General features: G+C 46.5%; 1 protein-coding gene across 1 annotated transcript; it reads right to left on the bottom strand.

The window, feature by feature from the left end:
• Window positions 1-1,056: 1,056 nt before the first annotated feature.
• GPR50 (G protein-coupled receptor 50) lies at window positions 1,057-6,195 on the bottom strand. Its single transcript, XM_053580429.1, has 2 exons — window positions 6,009-6,195; window positions 1,057-3,225 (listed from the first exon to the last, which is right to left on the bottom strand). The coding sequence occupies exons 1-2, from the start codon at window positions 6,193-6,195 to the stop codon at window positions 1,556-1,558; spliced, it is 1,857 nt and encodes a 618-aa protein (XP_053436404.1). The 3' UTR covers window positions 1,057-1,555.
• Window positions 6,196-18,097: the final 11,902 nt, after the last annotated feature.

Raw genomic sequence — 18,097 nt, 5'->3', positions numbered from 1 at the left:
GATGTGAGAAGGGTCAAAGAATTTGCCCTGAGATTCAGCAAGCTCAGAGCTTGATGGAAGTTGTACCTAAATCTTCCGATCCCCCAAGGTCAATGCTTTTCCATCCCTCACCTTCTCCACCCTCCCCACAAGTAACTCTGGTGGAAGAAATGAATTTATCTATAAATTCCACACTAAAGCCACAAAAATTGCTTTTATTTAATTGCTACCACAAATACAGAATAGAATTAAGGCAGTATAATACATTTCTACTTATCCTTACAAGCTGTAAACTTTGCTTAAAGTGTCAACTTGAATCAACAATTGAAATTTTTATTAAATAGCAGTTTTTTTTTTCCTTGAATTCTAGAGCAAAGTCATTCCCTGGGCTGTCAAGTATGCTGATACAAGACATTATGACTTAAGGCATATCACTGAACTTCAGCCAAGCACAGGGTGACTGGCTGGTGTTGGCATCTCTTCCTTCCCCCCACCCCAGCCAGGAGGTGAGAGGGACAAGGCATTTGGAGGAACACTCACTAACAATCGCCACAGCAGTACTACATTCGCTTCTGGCTATCAATTACTACATCAAACTCCCTCTTAAATGAAAATTAAAGTAAAAACTGTAAAAAAAAAAAAAAAAGGCTGTTTAAAAAAATCTCTGAGGCAAAGAGTAGTGATGATTTATAATATTAAAAACATGACTGATTGATCCTAGCAACCATAAGTTGGGGTTTTAAGAAAAGAAACTAGTTTATGAATGGATTTGTTTCTCTAGAACTAAACAAACGAAAATCCTGGTAAACACTAAAAAAGGTAAATACTTACAAATAAGGCAAAAACATAATTTGCAACCATGTTTGACTATAAATGTTACCACCAATGTTTGGATTTTCACAAGATAGAAATTATTTGGTGTGACCATATCTTTTCCATTTGGTCTCATTGGCATAAAAATTTATTTTAATAAGATCTTATCAAATTGCATTCTTCAGATATCAGTCATACATTGTGCTGAAATTTAGAACATAAACTTGCAAGTCCTTGTACTTGGTTGCAACTGTTTTTCTGACTGCCATTGAAAGTAAAATATAGAGTTACACATTTAAAAGCATAGAGCTGTGTAATCACATTGACTTGACCACAATACACCTTTACCAGGCGCATGCAACTCCTCCCCCACCCCTCAGGAATGGGAGAGAAAAGCAGGAACAAGGCAGAGGAAGTGCTGAAAGGGGACAGGCAATGGGAAAATGAAAGTCAAAAACTTCGGGATTCACTGAGGTCTGAAAGTCAACCATAGAAAAGGAAAGCTCAGAACAGCAGATGTCAAACTTGAGGGAATTTGGTCTCTAAACTAGCAAGCACACACACACACACACACACACACACACACACACATACACACACAGTATATTGCGTAAAGGAGGAGTATGCCTAAAGGCGGATGAAGCTATGGGTCAGTGTCTGCATGGCTCTGCGTGTAAATGCAGTTAAGGTATCTTACTTTGGATTACATATGCAAAACAAACTGGAAAGGGGACCGCAACCTGGCCACCCACCAGAGCCTTTTTCACACAGCCATTTCATCTGAATCGTCTTCCACGTCAAAGTCAATAACCACAACCTCTCGGTAATCACTGGCAGCACTGGTGACTATAGTAGTAGGGACAGGAAGGTCAATCATGGCATCAGGCTCAGGGAGGTCAGCGATGTCAGGCTCAGGGTCGCTGGTGACAGAGATCTCAGGGCAGTAGGAGGTGGAGAGCTCAGGGTGGCTAGCAGCAGCAGGCCCAGGAGGGCTGGTGGTGGCAGCCTCAGGGTGACCAGCGATGGCAGGCTGAGGATAGTCAGCAGTGGTGGGCTTAGGGTGGCTGGCAGTAGGCTTGGTGTAGCCAGCGGTGGGTTTACGATGGCTGGTGGCAGAACTGAAGGCAGACTTGGAGTGGCTGCTAGCAGAGACATGGTGACCAATGACTGGCTTGGGGTGGCTGGAAGCAGCTTTGAAATGGACAGAGTCACCTTTGAAATGGACAGAGGCGGGCTTGAAATGTATGGAGTCAGCCTTGAAGTGGACAGACACAGGCTTAGGGTAGACTGTGCCAGACTTGGGGTGACCAGAAGCAGGCTTGGAATGGCTAAAGGCAGATTTGTGGTGGCTAGAGGCAGGCTTGCGGTAGGCAGATCTGGAATGGGGCTTGGGGTGGCCAGAGGCAGGTTTGGGGAGGCCAGAGGCAGGTTCAGGGTGGCTGGAGGCAGGTTCGGGGAGGCCAGAGGCAGGTTCGGGGAGGCCAGCTGCAGCATCGCCAGGTAGTGGAACATTCCGGACATTCGTGGGGATTTCCTCCACAGGACAGGCGCTGGCACGATCTTGTTCTCGAGCTTGTTCACGGGCTAGGTCGTAGGCACGGGCACGGGCGCGGGCCAGGGCACGGGCCTCCCTTGTCTCAAGAATATCAGTGATGAGGCCAGAGACGAATAGGATAGGGTGCCGCAGAGCATGGAAGATGGTCCAGTATTCGCGTCGGAAATTGTCATTGAGGAGCCCATAGATCACAGCGTTGAGGCAGCTATTGAAGTAGGCTATGAAGTAGGCTGCAAGATAAAGCCAGTTGGGGATCTTGCTTGCCATCTCCTTCGGACCGACAGCCACCAAGACAGTGAGCACATTGATAGGGCACCAGCACACTGCAAAGAGGAGGAAGATCACAAACATAGTTAGAAAATTGCGAACCTCAGCCAGTTGGTTGTCAGGATTCTGCCCAGCAGGGGCACGGGCCGCCAGCACTTTCATCCAGATCTTCATGTAGCAGAAGCCCACTATGAGGAGAGGGAGGACGAAGTGGATGCAGACGATGGTCACAGCAAAGACAGAGTTGTCCAGATAGTTGAAGACGCAGGTGTAGGTGCGAGGATCGTATTCGATGACACCGATGTACATGTTGGGCAGGACAGCCAGGACAGTCATGATCCAGGTGACCACCAGGTAGATGCAGGTACTACGCATGCTGAAGATCCGCTCATACTGGAGGCTGTGGCATATGTAGCAGTAACGGTTGATGGCGATTGCCATGATATTGAAGATGGAGCCGACCACAGTGAGCCCTGTGATGAACCCGACCATCTGGCACTGGAAATGGCCCAGATCCCAACCCCCAACGGACATGGCATGGAGCATCAGAGGATAGGGGTAGACGGCCACCAGCATATCTGCTGCAGAGAGGCTGACTACGAAGATGTTACCTGAAAAACATATGGGAGGGGAAGAGGGAAAGAAACAGAAGAATAATGGTTAAAGTATAGAAATCTACAAATTTAAGGTGGAGGAAAAGACCAGCCAGATTAGTGACCACAACACATTTTGTTTTTATTTACAAGCAGGTCCTGGGTGAGTGTGACACATAGCCAGGGTTGGGAGACCTATTCTTTCCCTACCTTTTTTCCTTTCAAGCAATGTCATCTCTGCTCAGAGAAAAAAGAATAAGACAAAGAGCCGTGAGCACAAAAGCCCTGTAAGGAGACTTTCACACTCAGACAAGGAGAAAACCAAAATGCAAACTTTTACAAGGGAGGAAGGAGAAGAGAGAGGGGAACAGAAGTAAGCTAGATGGAGTTGCCCTTTGGAAGCAGGCTGGGGAGTAAGGGGCAAAAGCAGAGAGTGAAGCGCTGTCAGGAAGCCTCAACCTATTTAAAAAAAAAGATAAATTAGCCATCTTCCATCTCTAGCCTAGCATTGTTTTTATAACAAACACATATGTAGGGAGAACATCCCGGAAAAGGGCATTAGGGGACATTTTCCTACACAGTCGTTTGCATTGAGATCAGACAGTTATCTAGAAGATCAGACGGTAACCTATGACCTAGCCTCGTCAAATTCTTACCATTTCCAAGGTAACATGAGGGTAACAACTGAGGGGAAACCCTGTAAAATTTAGTCTGGAACCAAAGAAGCAGTAAGCAGGAAAAGAAAGAAAGAAAAAAAAGGAAACTTGCCACAGGGATTAGCAGAAGTACCTGTTTCATGCCCTGTCCACGAAGAGAGCCGTGCGCTGGCAAGGTCAGCGCTCTGCGCTGGGCTCTTGGCTGCAGCCCTGAGCTTTACTGGAGCCCGCCGGCTAAACAGGAAAGTGAGGGGTGTCCCCCCACCCCTGTCCTGTAGGGCAGCTATAGGAACGTTTTGGTAAAAACTTTCACAAAAAAGGAGAAGAGGCCAGGTGCAGGCGCAGAGCCCTCCTTTTTTGGGAGGGCTAGTTGCTGATTAGCATTGGTTTGGCAAAATATTGCACTTAATGTTGGACTGGGAGAAAATCAGCGCTGCGAAGACCAGCCTCAGCGCTTCCTACCTTGGAGGGTCTTTCTAGGGTTTTCCCTCAAAGTAATGAATTCAGGGAAGACAAGACAGACAGACAGACAGAAGAAAAGAGAAGAGCTCGCGCGGGTGAGCGCTCAAAGTCTTAAAAACAAAACCACAACCGTAAAAAACTTTTATTTGATTTACAGAATGAAGGAAGGAGAAGAAGAAAAAGAAAGGAAATGAGGAAGATAAGGAAAATGGGCTTCGCGGGTGGATCCCCGGGGCTCCGTGGGTCGGCACCTCACCGGACTGCGCGGTGAAGGTGAGATCCAAGTTCGTGGCCCCTCGTCTCCGGGGTACGAAGGAGAAATCGGACACATCCACCAGACTTTGGAAGAAAACTTTAACTGACTGTGTGCCCGGGAGTGCGTTTTGAAACGTGCGTTTTCCGTTTTCTGTCCAAGCAGAGTAAACCCCACACCCCTGCCCCGCGCGGGTCCGGTCGGTCTCAGAACCTCTCCGAACCTCCTAGTCCCGCAGCCCCAGCCCCAGCCAGCGTGGAGCCTGTGGCGGAGACCCCGAGGCGCCGCCGCCAGCCTCCCGCGGCCAGAGCGCGGACTTTCGCTTTCCCCCTACCGCATCCCTCCAGAGCCCTCTCCAGCCCAACGTGCAAATCCCGTTAGCGGCTTAGCGGCGGCTGCGGCCGCATCTCTGCCACAGGTCTCAGCGCCCATATCCTCTCCGGCTACAAGCTTCGCTCTCCGCTGACCGCCTCTGCGCCGCATCGGCTGGCAGCTGGAGTTGTCCGCCTCGCGGCTCCCAGACCCCAGCGCTTTGCAGTCTCTCTGAGTACCCCCTACCGCCCCTCTGAGCTCTCCTGCCACCCTCCCGCCATCCCTACGCGGTTTCGCTGCCTAATATGCACCCCCGCCTCTGAGATGCCAAGATCGCAAACCTCTCCACCGCCCTGAAATCCCCAGTGCCCAGCTTACAGACCTCGGGATCTCCGCTGCTGCAGCCGCTGTCGCTGCCACCTTCTGCGGCGCCTGGCCAGCAGCTCGCCTCCCTCCGCCGCGCGCCCTGGGACTAGCGGACGGAGCTCGGCTCCGGCGTGCTCAGACCTCCCCGCTCCACACTCGGGCGCGGGGGGTCTGCGCTCTGCCGCCGGGGAGCTACCCAGGAGCTGCCGGTGACAGCCCTGGAGCCCCAGGTCCGCGGCGAGCGGTGTCTCGCCCCGATAGGGTACAGCTGCTTCGTTGCGCTCCGGTAAGCGCTGCAGCGGCCAACGCGAACTTAACTTTCACGGAGCCGGCGGCAACCCGGCTGATCCTCCGCATCAGTTCGGTCAGAGCTGCCTTGGCGCCGCCACCCCTGCAGCGTCCGGCTCGGCTCGCTGATCCCAGGCGGCCGCCAGACCTTGCGGTGGGTGCCGGATCCCTCCACATCGAGCTCCCAATCGGACAGCAATCAGCGGGCTGCCGCTCACCGCGGTAACCCAGGCTTTGCCTGGCGATGCCCAGAGCTAACTCTGAGCTCCCTTAGCCTTAAGAAGCTCCAATTTTCAGGGCCCCGGAGGAATATCACCCTCCACCAGGCTCTCGGGGTATTTGGAGGCTGGGACGTTCAAAGTGAGAACACTGCCCATGGCTTCCCTATTTGGGGACACCCAAACTACCACCCTAGGGGTTGCAAGTCGCTGCACGTTGGGTAGGGAGAAGGAAGGGTGGCTTACCAGAGTTTCGGAGCTTCTTGTTCTTCATCACAGCCAGGATGACCATCAAGTTGCCGATCAGGTCAACGACAACGGTAACAACCATTGCGCAGAACATAAAGGTGATTAGAGCTGGTGGGTAGTCCGGCTGGGACCCCTTACAGCCGATACAGCTAGATGAGGTGGGAACCACCAGGGTAGGCTCCATGTTGCTGCCGGAGACCGTTAAGATCCCCCAGCAGGCTCAGAATCACCGCGCAAGTCCAAACAGTGAACACCTGCTCCGAAACCCGGAGCTCCAGGAAAGCGTGCCTTCCTCTCCGAGAGCCAGAGAGCAAATGACAGCGGCCCGCCCACGCACGTGGAGCTTTTAAAGCCTCGAGGGGGCGGCTAGCCACGCCCCAAACCCCTCCCCCTGACCAATCAGATCTCTCCAACCACCCCCGGCTTTGGTTACCACTTTTTCGTGGACAAATCCTAATAGTGATGTACTGTTCCTTCCGACTGCCTTGTATGTGCTTCCCCTCTCTCCAACCAGCCCCTCCTATACCCCAGGTACTTTGCAACGTCACTAGCTTGGAGTCCACCTCCCTCTCCCCACCAGCCGCTGCTCTTCGGTTTCTAGCAAGTAATTCTCCCTCCCGGTTCCAATGTAAACACCCGAAAAGAGATGTAGATTGCAGAACAGGAGCGTGAGGTCTTTCTGGGAGTCCAGTGTCAGCCCAAGCCAGTTCGCAGTCCCCAGCAGGGTGTAGGGGACAACCAGTAACCCCTCGAAACCTGGATCATCGCTCCTACAGTCTCCTTGCCCTGCGTTCTTGCCCTGCGCAGAGAGGCATATCCCTTGCCCTGCGTTCTTGCCTTCTGTGCGCGGCGGGGAACAGGAGATTACTGCTTGGGGGCTCCTATCCCAAATTTGGGTTCTGATTTATAGAGAATTTATCCCCACTCTCGTCTTCCCCGCTCCCGGACCAACTAGAGCCGCTTGGCTGGGCGGCAAGTAACCGCTCAGTCCGGTCCGGGTGTTAAAGAGATGTGCCCTAAGCCCGACTCTGGGATCGGGGAGCAGATCCACAGCCCGGGAGCAAGGAGAGGCAGCCGATGTCCGCTAGGTCCTCAGCTTTAGGGCGAACGAGATGGGAACCTTCCCAGCTGCCGAAACCTCGGTGGCGGGAGCTAAGGGGATGCTTTGGGAAAAAGCAAGCCGGGCAAGAAAGCCCTTCTCTTGAGCTACCGCTTCTTGAAAAACCTCGGGGTGAACGGCGCTGGCTCCTCTCCCCTCTTAGGGTGCTCTGGTCTCTCTACTGGGTGGTGCAGGACATTCGGGCAGGGTAGGGGAGCTGCGCCGCAGCGGCGTGAAGGGCTCAGCATTGCCAGACGGGCTGCAAAGCCCAGAAGCCGCTGGCAGACCGGCGGCCACCTCCCCTCGTCCTAGTCGGAATTTGTCTCGGTCTTTCTCCGTTCTCATCCCCAGCGGAGGGTCTCATTAAGAGACCATCCTTCACCAAGAGGATTTCCCTCCGCTGGCACCCGGGTTCCCGATAGCGCGCCCAGGCTCTCACAGCGTGCGGACCACGGGAAATCCGAACGTTTGGGCTAAACTAAAGGAGTGCAGTTCGGACTCACTCCCTTATCAACGTTGCTCCCAGGAGTGAATTTCTGCTTACTACTAAAAGTTACGGGGCCGGTCAAGAAGCCTCCCAGAATCTCATCAAATACCTAGAAACTTATCCCAAGTCAGCCTTTGTGCCGCAGTGGGAAGAGTGGGGGAAAAGGGGAGAGGGGTTACCCTGGCCGGGAGCGCCATCGTCTGGAAGCAGCCACCCTCCTGCCTAGGGGTGGGTTGGGGGCTGACATGGGAGGGGGCTGGGGGAGGTGGAAGCGAGTTCAGTCACAGACTCCAAAATTCAGGGATCTTTAACGGATAATCAGACACTGCTGAAAACCAAGATTGCACGCATTTTCTCTAGCTGCAAAGTGGGAGTGTGTCCCCTTTGAAGATGAAGCCCCCAGCCCCATCCATCGCTAGCTATAGAGAAGGGAATCGGACCGGAATTACAGTCTCCCGCCTGAAGCCTTTTCATATTCATTAGCTCGCTGCTCCTCGCTGGCTGAAACCCTCCAGCTGCGCGCTCTCCCACCGCCGGACTCAGCCAGTATTTTCCCGTAAAGGCAGCCCAAGAACCGACTCTGCTGACCTCCCTACACAACCAGGCGCCCTAAAAAGAGACCAGCAGCCAAAAGCACCTTCCCGCCATGGAGTATTTTGTTGGATCCACAGCAGGCTGTTCGCGCTGGTTTGTTCCCCGAGGGTTTGGATGCTTTCACTTGCGGGACGGAGTGATTTTGAATTAAAATAAGCAAACAAAATGAATTTAAAGGAAAACAAACATTCTAGTAAATTAAGACACGAGACTCTCTCCACCCCAAACAAGCCTGTAAAGACAGCAGACTCTTTCCGGCATCGTTAAACTGTGACAATGAGATGAGGTGGCCCTAGAGCTGCTGGAGCCCCTTGAGCACTGGGAAGTCCAGCCTGGACTTCCCTGGGATTGAGGAATGGGCAGAAGAGCGAGCGTGAGCCAGACAGTGGACCCCCTGGCCTCTGCCCCTGCTTGGACGCTACTTGACCATGACCTCTTGGGACTTGTGTTTTTCAGTACCTTTTCAGTACCCAAGTGGAAAAGGTGAATATTTTAATAGTCAAGAAGGAGATAATTCTGTATATGGTTAAATAAACTTTCTTATTTTTATGAACTTGTCTTGATAAAGGTTGTCAACGTGGTCCCAGTACTAAGAAAAACAGACATTGAATCAGTTACGTGGATGCCTATGAGGGACAGAAACAGTCCTCATTTGCAAGGGCAGAGAAAGTCTGGTGTGCAATAAATTCATTTCTTTGGAACAATTAAGGAGGAACTCTGCTGAGTGAAATGCCAAAGGATTTTTAATTGTGTCTCTTTCTTTTTTTTTTCTTTAGTATTTTTTTTAATTAAATCATAGCTGTGTACATTGATATGATCATGGGGCATCATACACTAGCTTCATAAACCATTTAACACATTTTCATCACACTGGTTGACATAGCCTTCCTGGCGTTTTTTTAGTTATTGTGCTAAGACATTTACATTCTACATTTACTAAGTTCACATATATCCTGGTAATATGCACCGCAGGTGTGATCCCGCCTGTCCCCCTCCCTCTACACACCTCCCCCCTCCCTCCCCTCCCTTTCCCCCTTCCCCCTATTCTTTTTTTTTTTTTTTATTAAACCATAGCTGTGTACATTAGTATAATCGTGGGGCACCATACACTTGGTTCATAGATCGTTTGACACATTTTCATCACATTAGTTAACATAGCTTTTGTAGCATTTTCTTAGTAATTGTGTCTCTTTCAAAAAGACCACTAACAGCCCTAATAACTATGGCAGACAGAAACACATTATTTGAGATTTAAAAGCTGTTAAGATATAGAACCCAAACAAAGGAGACCTGGGAAACTCGCAGAGGAACAAGAACAAGCAAATGAACAGTTTCTACTCAGGAACCGGCAATCTTTCCACAGAGGGTGGTGCCTGCCTTCAAATCTGCGATTATGGTGACGATGGTGGAAGGCTGACTTTCATCAAACCTTATAGGCCAGTGATTTTCAACAGTGTGCCCTGAGAGGATCTTAGGTGTGCCACGAAAAATTTTAAAAATCATTCATGAAATTATTTTCAAAAGAAATTCAAAGCACAGTAAGTACATGCTTTTTTTGTTGCTCTTTCTTTTGATCAACATAATTTAAGTGTGCCGTGGAAGTTTAACTATACATTCAAGTGTGCCGGGAGATAAAAAAGGTTGAAAAACACTGTTCTGGGCTCTCTGTTTAACCCTCAAGCACTATACAATACCTTGCCCCCTTGCCCGTAATTAGTGAGTGCATTTTATTTTTTTATTTTTTTTTTGTTTTTTTGTTGTTGTTTTTGGGTTTTTTTGTTTGTTTAACTTTTTTTTTTTTATTAAATCATAGCTGTGTACATTAGTATGATCATGGGGCACCATACACTTGGTTCATAGATCATTTGACACATTTTCATCACACTACTTAACATAGCTTTTGTAGCATTTTCTTAGTTATTTTGCTAAGACCTTTACATTCCACATTTACTAGGATTCACATATACCCTTGTAAGATGCACCGCAGGTGTAATCCCATTAATCCCCCTCCCTCCACCTACCTCCCCCCTCCCTCCCCTCCCTTTCCCCCTTCTCCCTATCATCTAACTCCAGCGAGACTAGCCTATATTACAAAATCCCAAGACTAGAGATGTTGGCGTGGATGTGGAGAAAAGTGAGTGCATTTTAAAATAAGCGTTTCGCAATTTTCAAAAGCTCATTGGGAATATTTTTTTCTCACAACGATGCCATTAAAAAATGGGAAAACTAACTAAATAAATAAATAAATAAATAAAATAAAAAAATAAAAAAAATGGGAAAACTGAGACTCAGAGAGGTGAAAGGGCTTGCTCGAGGTCACACCAAGATAATGGGGAAGCCCAGGCTTAAATACAGGCTGGATCCCTTCTCAGCCCAGGGTCTTTCTCCTACAACCCAGCTTCCTAAGATACTTTCTGATCCGAGACTTGATAGGGTAGACTCTGGGTTCTTTTTTTTAATTGTCATTCTGCCTTTTGTCTGTTTTTATTGAAATATAATTCACACATAGTAATAACTACAACTCAGTAGTTTTTTGTATATTTGCAAAGCTGTAGAGCCATCATCACTATCTAATTTTAGAACATTTCCATCACCCCAAATGAAATCCCATACCCATTAACAGTCACTTCCCATTTCCCTCAGGGTCCCACCCCCACCCCAGCTCCTAGAAACCACTCATCTGCTTTCCATCTATATTATGGATTTGTCTAAACTCTATGGCCACCCTGTATATAAAACTGGAAAATTCAGAATTTGATACAACCCCAATGACAATGAAAATGTCTTTCAGTTTGAATATAAACAAGACATTCTCTATTTCTTTCCATGTCTTTAGAGACATCTACCACTTCATGGGAAAGTACATAGGAACTTTAGCTGCTGTGGCCACCCCAGACCCTCCCCTGCCTGTGCTGCTCCCATCCCAGCACCAAACAAGTGCTTGATGAATAGGGACTACATTTGGTTCAATTCTTGAAAATAAAAACAAACTTGAATCCAGCTCAGTCACTGGTCATATGTATGACCTTAAGCAAGTCATTTACCCTCTCTCAGTGTGTCTCAGTTATATCCCTATAAAATGCAAATAATCATACTGCTGCATCATAGGGTTGATGGGAGGGTTAAATGAGATAATACATGTAAGCACTTAGAACACTACCCAGAACAGAGTAAGCATTCAATAATACTAGCCATTATTATTATTCTGAAACTTCCTAATATTCTGCCTAAACTCTATTCTGTTACACTTATATCAAGAACAGGGACTCTCTGGGAGATCAGAGACCCTGGACTCAGGTTCCAAGGCCTTTTGCCTCTAGCCTCTAGTTCCTGGCAGAAGGCACCCAGTGGGCATCCCCCAGCATCCCAGGCCACTGTAAATGTGTCAGATGGAAAAGAACATACAGAGTGATTTGCCTTTTCACTGTTCCACCATCCCAAAATGCTTCACTAACAGAGTTTGTATCTTTTCCATGGAAAGAACAATCAGATTCCTTGACATCAGTCAGAATGAAAGCATGAAGGATGGTTGGCCTGGAAACACATCAGACCTGAAGTGCGCAGGTGGCCAGGTGAACTGGAGCAGGGGAAGCTGGGTTTCAATGGAGCGTGGGGCCAGCCCAGGCTAAGGGAGGTCTGGATCAAGGTCGGTTGTGGGGCCAGGACTCCAGGGGTAAGGCTGAATCTTCCAGGGACCTGAGCAAGGATTTAGGCAGGAATCACGTCACTGGAACTGAGAACCAGCCTAGTCTTGACACCAGCCAACTCACGAGCAGTTTGGGACAGGTGCTTGGGTTTTTCCTAATGAGACCATGTCTGGTCACATTTACTTTACCAACTTGAGACACTGTTCGCATTTGTTAAATGAACAGAGAGAACGATTGTCCTCTCCAAATCCTCCGGGCTTAATTCATCATGGTTAGAACCGCTTTATCTTCTCCCTGTCCTTGAGTCGTTAGAGAGAGCAGGACACATCCATTTCCTTTAGTGTAATCAGAGACTCACCAAAATAATTAGCAGCCAGTATTTGCAGGATCTTAGTGCCCGATAAAGAGTACAGATTAGATGGTTCAAATCAAAGGTTGAGCAGGGAGAGAAGCAGCACATTAATTACTTGTAGTAACACTTGGACTCCTTTCCCCTTGTACAATCTACCTGCTAATTAGAGCTTAATGAACAATATCCATTTTCTTAGTCCCTACCAGCCAAAAATTATCATCTGCACATTTAAACACTGTCCCTTTTGTTAATCATCTTCTTGACTTCTGATGCAACGAGGCCACCACCACTTGCTCTGGGAGTTCTGCTTCCCACACTACTTCAGGAAACAAGCCATAGGTACCTGTCAGAGCCCAAACTGGGCCTCTTTCTCTCCAGCTGGTGCACTCAGCCAGCCCTAATCATAGCTGACACATATGTATGTGTGCAGTCTAGATGCCAGACATTATGTTTTGCTCATATAGTCTCATTTAATCCTGACAATAGCCCTCTGAGATAGGCACCATTATAATCCCTAGTTTATAGATGAAGAAACTGAGGTGCAGAGAGGCTAAGCCAGTTGTCCCAGGTTGTGCAGATAATACGCAGTAGAGCCAGAAGTCTAACTTGGGCTGTCTGGTTCTGGACAGTGCTTTCTGCTGACTTGCAGGCCACACCTTGTTCCTGGTTCTAGAGCACTGGTTCACAAATTTAGTGTATGTCAGAGTCATCAAGAGTGCTTAGGAAAAAGCAGTTTTCCAGGCCTTACCCTAGAATGCCAATTTGGTCTGTCTGGAGCAGGCTCTGGGATCTGCATGTTTGCAAAACATCTCAGGTGACTCTGCTACAAGTAGCCCATGGATCCATCTTAGAGGAGCCCTGCTCTTAACTCAGCCTTGCACTTCGCCCTTGGCAACTTGAGGAAGTCCAGGCCTGCCAGCCAGTGACTCCAACCCCACCTGCTCCTGAGGGTGCTGCCCTGCCCAACTTTATACACTTCTTCTAGTTCATCAGATCTTGCTTTGATCCTCAGACTTAACCCCACCCTGTATCACCGTTTTGGTGATGCAGTTTCCAGGCCAGTGCCTGATAAGAACCTGCCCAGCTCCAGGCCTGACCGTGGCTGCTTCCTACTGCCATACTCACCCTGCTGGCCTGCCTGAGTAGCTTTGCCTGATTTAGCAAAGAAATACACAGGCTGCCCAGTTAAATTTGAATTCTAAGTATAATCTTAGCATAAGTATATTCCATTCAATATTTGGACATACTTACACTAAAAATTATCTCTGGTTCATTAGAAATTTAAATCTAACCAGGCACCCTGTATTTTATCCAGTAGCCCCTGTGACTGCAGGCCACCCATGGCTAATCCTAAATATGAGGACTTGGTATTGGGTGGGAAAGAGATTTTCTTTTTCCCTTTCACCCCTCCACCCCAAAAAGGAGTTGACTCTGTGGAGCAGGAACTATTAATTCAGGGTTGAAAGAGTTCAGTTTTCTCTTTGGCCATCGCCTTTCTGGCAGATACTGGCTGTGTACATTTCCTATCCCCTCCAGCCAGCTTCCTCTATTTGCTCAGGACATCATAGTCCATCCTTAAATACACACCTGCCTCCCATTCGTCTGAGCAATATGGCACCATAGAGATGGTAGTTTGACTGCAAACTGATACGCCCCCACCCCACCCCCGCACTTGAGGCAGGCACGCTTCTGTGTTTGGATTCGGGCTTATATTTGAAACACTGCATGTTTTCTATCCATGACCATCTAATAAGTATGATGATTTTCTCTGTGCTGGTAGACTTGGCTTTAGGAGGGTTGTCTCAGAGTGTCCTCATATGAATTTTGCATGTCCCATGTGACTTCTCAGCCAGACCATCTCAAAGCCCCTCTGAATGCAGCGAGCTTCCATGTAGCTGTTTGCACATGATATTATAATCTATAACCAGTCAGAAAAAAATCGTTTTTATTGAAGTACCTTTGTCACATTAACCAGAGGGTCAGCGTTGTCTTTTATTCCATCTGGATCCATCCAGGCAGAGGGAAGGCCATGAGTGAAGGGTGGGGAATTCTGAGTCTGTATAGGCACCATATTCACAGGCTAGGAAGACTGGGCTGGAGGGGAGACTGTGTGAAGGGCCCAAGGTGGAGATGTGGCTGTCTGGAACACTAAGGAAGCAAGAGGAAGGATTGCAATGAAACATCCCAGCAGGACCATTCATTTGACTGTAAAGTCGCCAAAGAAAATCACTAGAGCTCTATAAGGAGAGGCGAATGAGGAACCAATCCCACACTACCTCAAATCAACGATAGTCTAAGACCTCACTTTTTTTCTTTACTGAAGCCAGCACCAATTTGCAGGACTTAAAGTCCTAGGGAATTAGACTGAGCAGATATTGTTATCCCAGTGAGCACTAGGCCCATACTGAACCCCCACTGGAACAAAATCCAAAAGCATTTTCTGAGGCTCCCTGTACAGCCCTACATGCAAGATTGTCATCTGAGGAGCACCTGCCGGGGCAGGGTTTCAAAGTGAAGTCCCCTCCTCACTTACATGCTCCTAACAACTGCTGACAATTAGCCAGAACGTCCCAGATTGTTAAGTTCTACTTTCTATCAAGGTTGCCCTCCTGGCCAGGCTTCTCTTCACTGCACCACATTGATTTCCGACCCCACCCCCCAAAAAAAAAAAAATTTCTTATGATTTTCATTCCACTTGGCGCCTCTTTAGGCTTTTACCAAAAACTCAAGTAATTAGATTGAAAAGTATTTTGAGGTGATCACCAAACAATTTCCTTCCCACCTTCCCCTCCACCATATCCTGCAGCCTTGGAGAAGGAAGCCTTCTGGATCTACCTAGCCCCTCTCCAGAGAGGCAGACTCAGCCACCTTCTGCATCAGAGGAATATTAATGACAACAACAGATGTTCTTTTTCTCTTTCTTTTTTATTTTTATTTATTTATTTATTTTTTATTGTTGGGGATTCATTGAGGGTACAATAAGCCAGGTTACTCTGATTGCAATTGTTAGGTAAAGTCCCTCTTGCAATCATGTCTTGCCCCCATAAAGTGTGACACACACCAAGGCCCCACCCCCTCCCTCCGTCCCTCTTTCTGCTTCCCCCCCCATAACCTTGTCAATAATTGTCCTCATATCAAAATTGAGTACATAGGATTCATGCTTCTCCATTCTTGTGATGCTTTACTAAGAATAATGTCTTCCACGTCCATCCAGGTTAATACGAAGGATGTAAAGTCTCCATTTTTTTTAATGGCTGAATAGTATTCCATGGTATACATATACCACAGCTTGTTAATCCATTCCTGGGTTGGTGGGCATTTAGGCTGTTTCCACATTTTGGTGATTGTAAATTGAGCTGCAATAAACAGTCTAGTACAAGTGTCCTTATGATAAAAGGATTTCTTTCCTTCTGGGTAGATGCCCAGTAATGGGATTGCAGGATCAAATGGGAGGTCTACCTTGAGTGCTTTGAGGTTTCTCCAGACTTCCTTCCAAAAAGGTTGTACTAGTTTGCAGTCCCACCAGCAGTGTAAAAGTGTTCCCTTCTCTCCACATCCACGCCAGCATCTGCAGTTTTGAGATTTTGTGATGTGGGCCATTCTCACTGGGGTTAGATGATATCTCAGAGTTCTTTTGATTTGCATTTCTCTAATATATACAGATGATGAACATTTTTTCATGTGTTTGTTACCCATTCGTCTATCATCTTTAGAGAAGGTTCTATTCATGTCTCTTGCCCATTGATATAAGGGATTGTTGGCTTTTTTCATGTGGATTAATTTGAGTTCTCTATAGATCCTAGTTATCAAGCTTTTGTCTGATTGAAAATATGCAAATATCCTTTCCCATTGTGTAGGTTCTCTCTTTGCTTTGGTTATTGTTTCCTTAGCTGTACAGAAGCTTTTCAGTTTAATGAAGTCCCATTTGTTTATTTTTGTTGTTGTTGCAATTGCCATGGCGGTCTTCTTCATGAAGTCTTTCCCCAGCCCAATATCTTCCAGTGTTTTTCCTATGCTTTCTTGGAGGATTTTTATTGTTTCATGCCTTAAATTTAAGTCCTTTATCCATCTTGAATCAATTTTTGTGAGTGGGGAAAGGTGTGGGTCCAGTTTCAGTCTTTTACATGTAGACAACCAGTTCTCCCAACACCATTTATTGAATAGGGAGTCTTTCCCCCAAGGTATGTTCTTGTTTGATTTATCGAACATTAGGTGGTTGTAAGATGTTAGTTTCATTTCTCAGGTTTCAATTTGATTCCAAGTGTCTATGTCTCTGTTTTTGTGCCACTACCATGCTGTCTTGAGCACTATGGCTTTGTAGTACAGACTAAAATCTGGTATGCTGATGCCCCCAGCTTTATTTTTGTTACTAAGAAATGCCTTAGCTATACGGGGTTTTTTCCGGTTCCATACAAAACACAGAATCATTTTTTCAAAATCTTGAAAGTACGATGTTGGTATTTTGATAGGAATGTCATTGAATAGGTAGATTGCTTTGAGAAGTATAGACATTTTAACAATGTTTATTCGTCCCATCCATGAGCATAGTATGTTCTTCCATTTGTTAATATCCTCTGCTATTTCCTTTCTGAGGATTTCATAGTTTTCTTTATAGAGGTCCTTCATCTCCTTCGTTAGGTATATTCCTAGGTATTTCATTTTCTTTGAAACTATGGTGAAGGGAGTTGTGTCCTTAATTAGCTTCTCATCTTGACTGTTATTGGTGTATACAAAGGCTACTGACTTGTGGACATTGATTTTATATCCTGAAACATTACTGTATTTTTTGATGACTTCTAGGAGTCTTGTGGTTGAGTCTTTCGGGTTCTCTAAGTATAAGATCATGTCATCAGCAAAGAGGGAGAGTTTGACCTCCTCTGCTCCCATTTGGATTCCCTTTATTTCCTTGTCTTGCCTAATTGTATTGGCTAGAACTTCCAGCACTACGTTGAATAGTAAAGGTGACAGAGGACAACCTTGTCTGGTTCCAGTTCTAAGAGGAAAAGCTTTCAGTTTTACTCCATTCAGTAAAATATTGGCTGTGGGTTTGTCATAGATAGCTTCAATCATTTTTAGAAATGTGACACCTATGCCTATACTCTTCAGTGTTCTAATTAGAAAAGGATGCTGGATTTTATCAAATGCTTTTTCTGCATCTATTGAGAGGATCATGTGATCTTTATTTTTGCCTCTGTTAATATGGTGGATAACGTTTATAGACTTGCATATGTTAAACCAGCCTTGCATCCCTGGGATGAAGCCTACTTGATCATGATGAATGACTTTTTTGATGATAAGCTGTAATCTATTGGCTAGGATTTTGTTGAGAATTTTTGCATCTATATTCATGAGTAAGATTGGTCTGAAATTCTCCTTTTTGTTTGGGTCTTTTCCTGGTTTTGGTATCAGGGTGATGTTTGCTTCATAGAATGTGTTGGGGAAGATTCCTTCTTCCTCAATTTTTTGGAATAATTTCTGCAGTACAGGAATAAGCTCTTCCTTGAAGGTTTGATAGAATTCTGGAGTGAAGCCATCTGGACCAGGGCATTTTTTGGTTGGAAGATTTTTTATTGTTTCTTTGATCTCAGCGCTTGAAATTGGTCTGTTCAGGAGCTCTATTTCTTCCTGGCTGAGTCTAGGGAGAGGGTGTGATTCCAAATATTGATCCATTTCCTTCACATTGTCAAATTTCTGGTCATAGAGTTTCTGGTAGTATTCAGAGATGATCTCTTGTATCTCTATGGGATCAGTTGTTATTTCCCCTTTATCATTTCTGATTGAGGTTACTAGAGATTTTACTTTTCTAGTCCTTGTTAGTCTGGTCAATGGTTTATCTATTTTATTTATTTTTTCAAAAAACCAACTTCTTAAAAATAAATAAATAAATAAAAATTTAAAAAACAAAAA

The sequence above is a fragment of the Nycticebus coucang genome, chromosome X (genome assembly GCF_027406575.1).
Source record: "Nycticebus coucang isolate mNycCou1 chromosome X, mNycCou1.pri, whole genome shotgun sequence".
Lineage (NCBI taxonomy): Eukaryota > Metazoa > Chordata > Mammalia > Primates > Lorisidae > Nycticebus > Nycticebus coucang.
This window is presented reverse-complemented; position numbering and strand designations above follow the sequence as displayed.

Bases quoted from the DNA above. Each gene is read 5' to 3' on its own strand.
- GPR50 (XM_053580429.1), bottom strand. From the start codon at position 6,195: ATGGAGCCTACCCTGGTGGTTCCCACCTCATCTAGCTGTATCGGCTGT. The intron at 3,226-6,008 runs GTAAGCCACCCT...TATGTTTTTCAG, and splicing joins CAAGAAGCTCCGAAACTCTG to GTAACATCTTCGTAGTCAGC.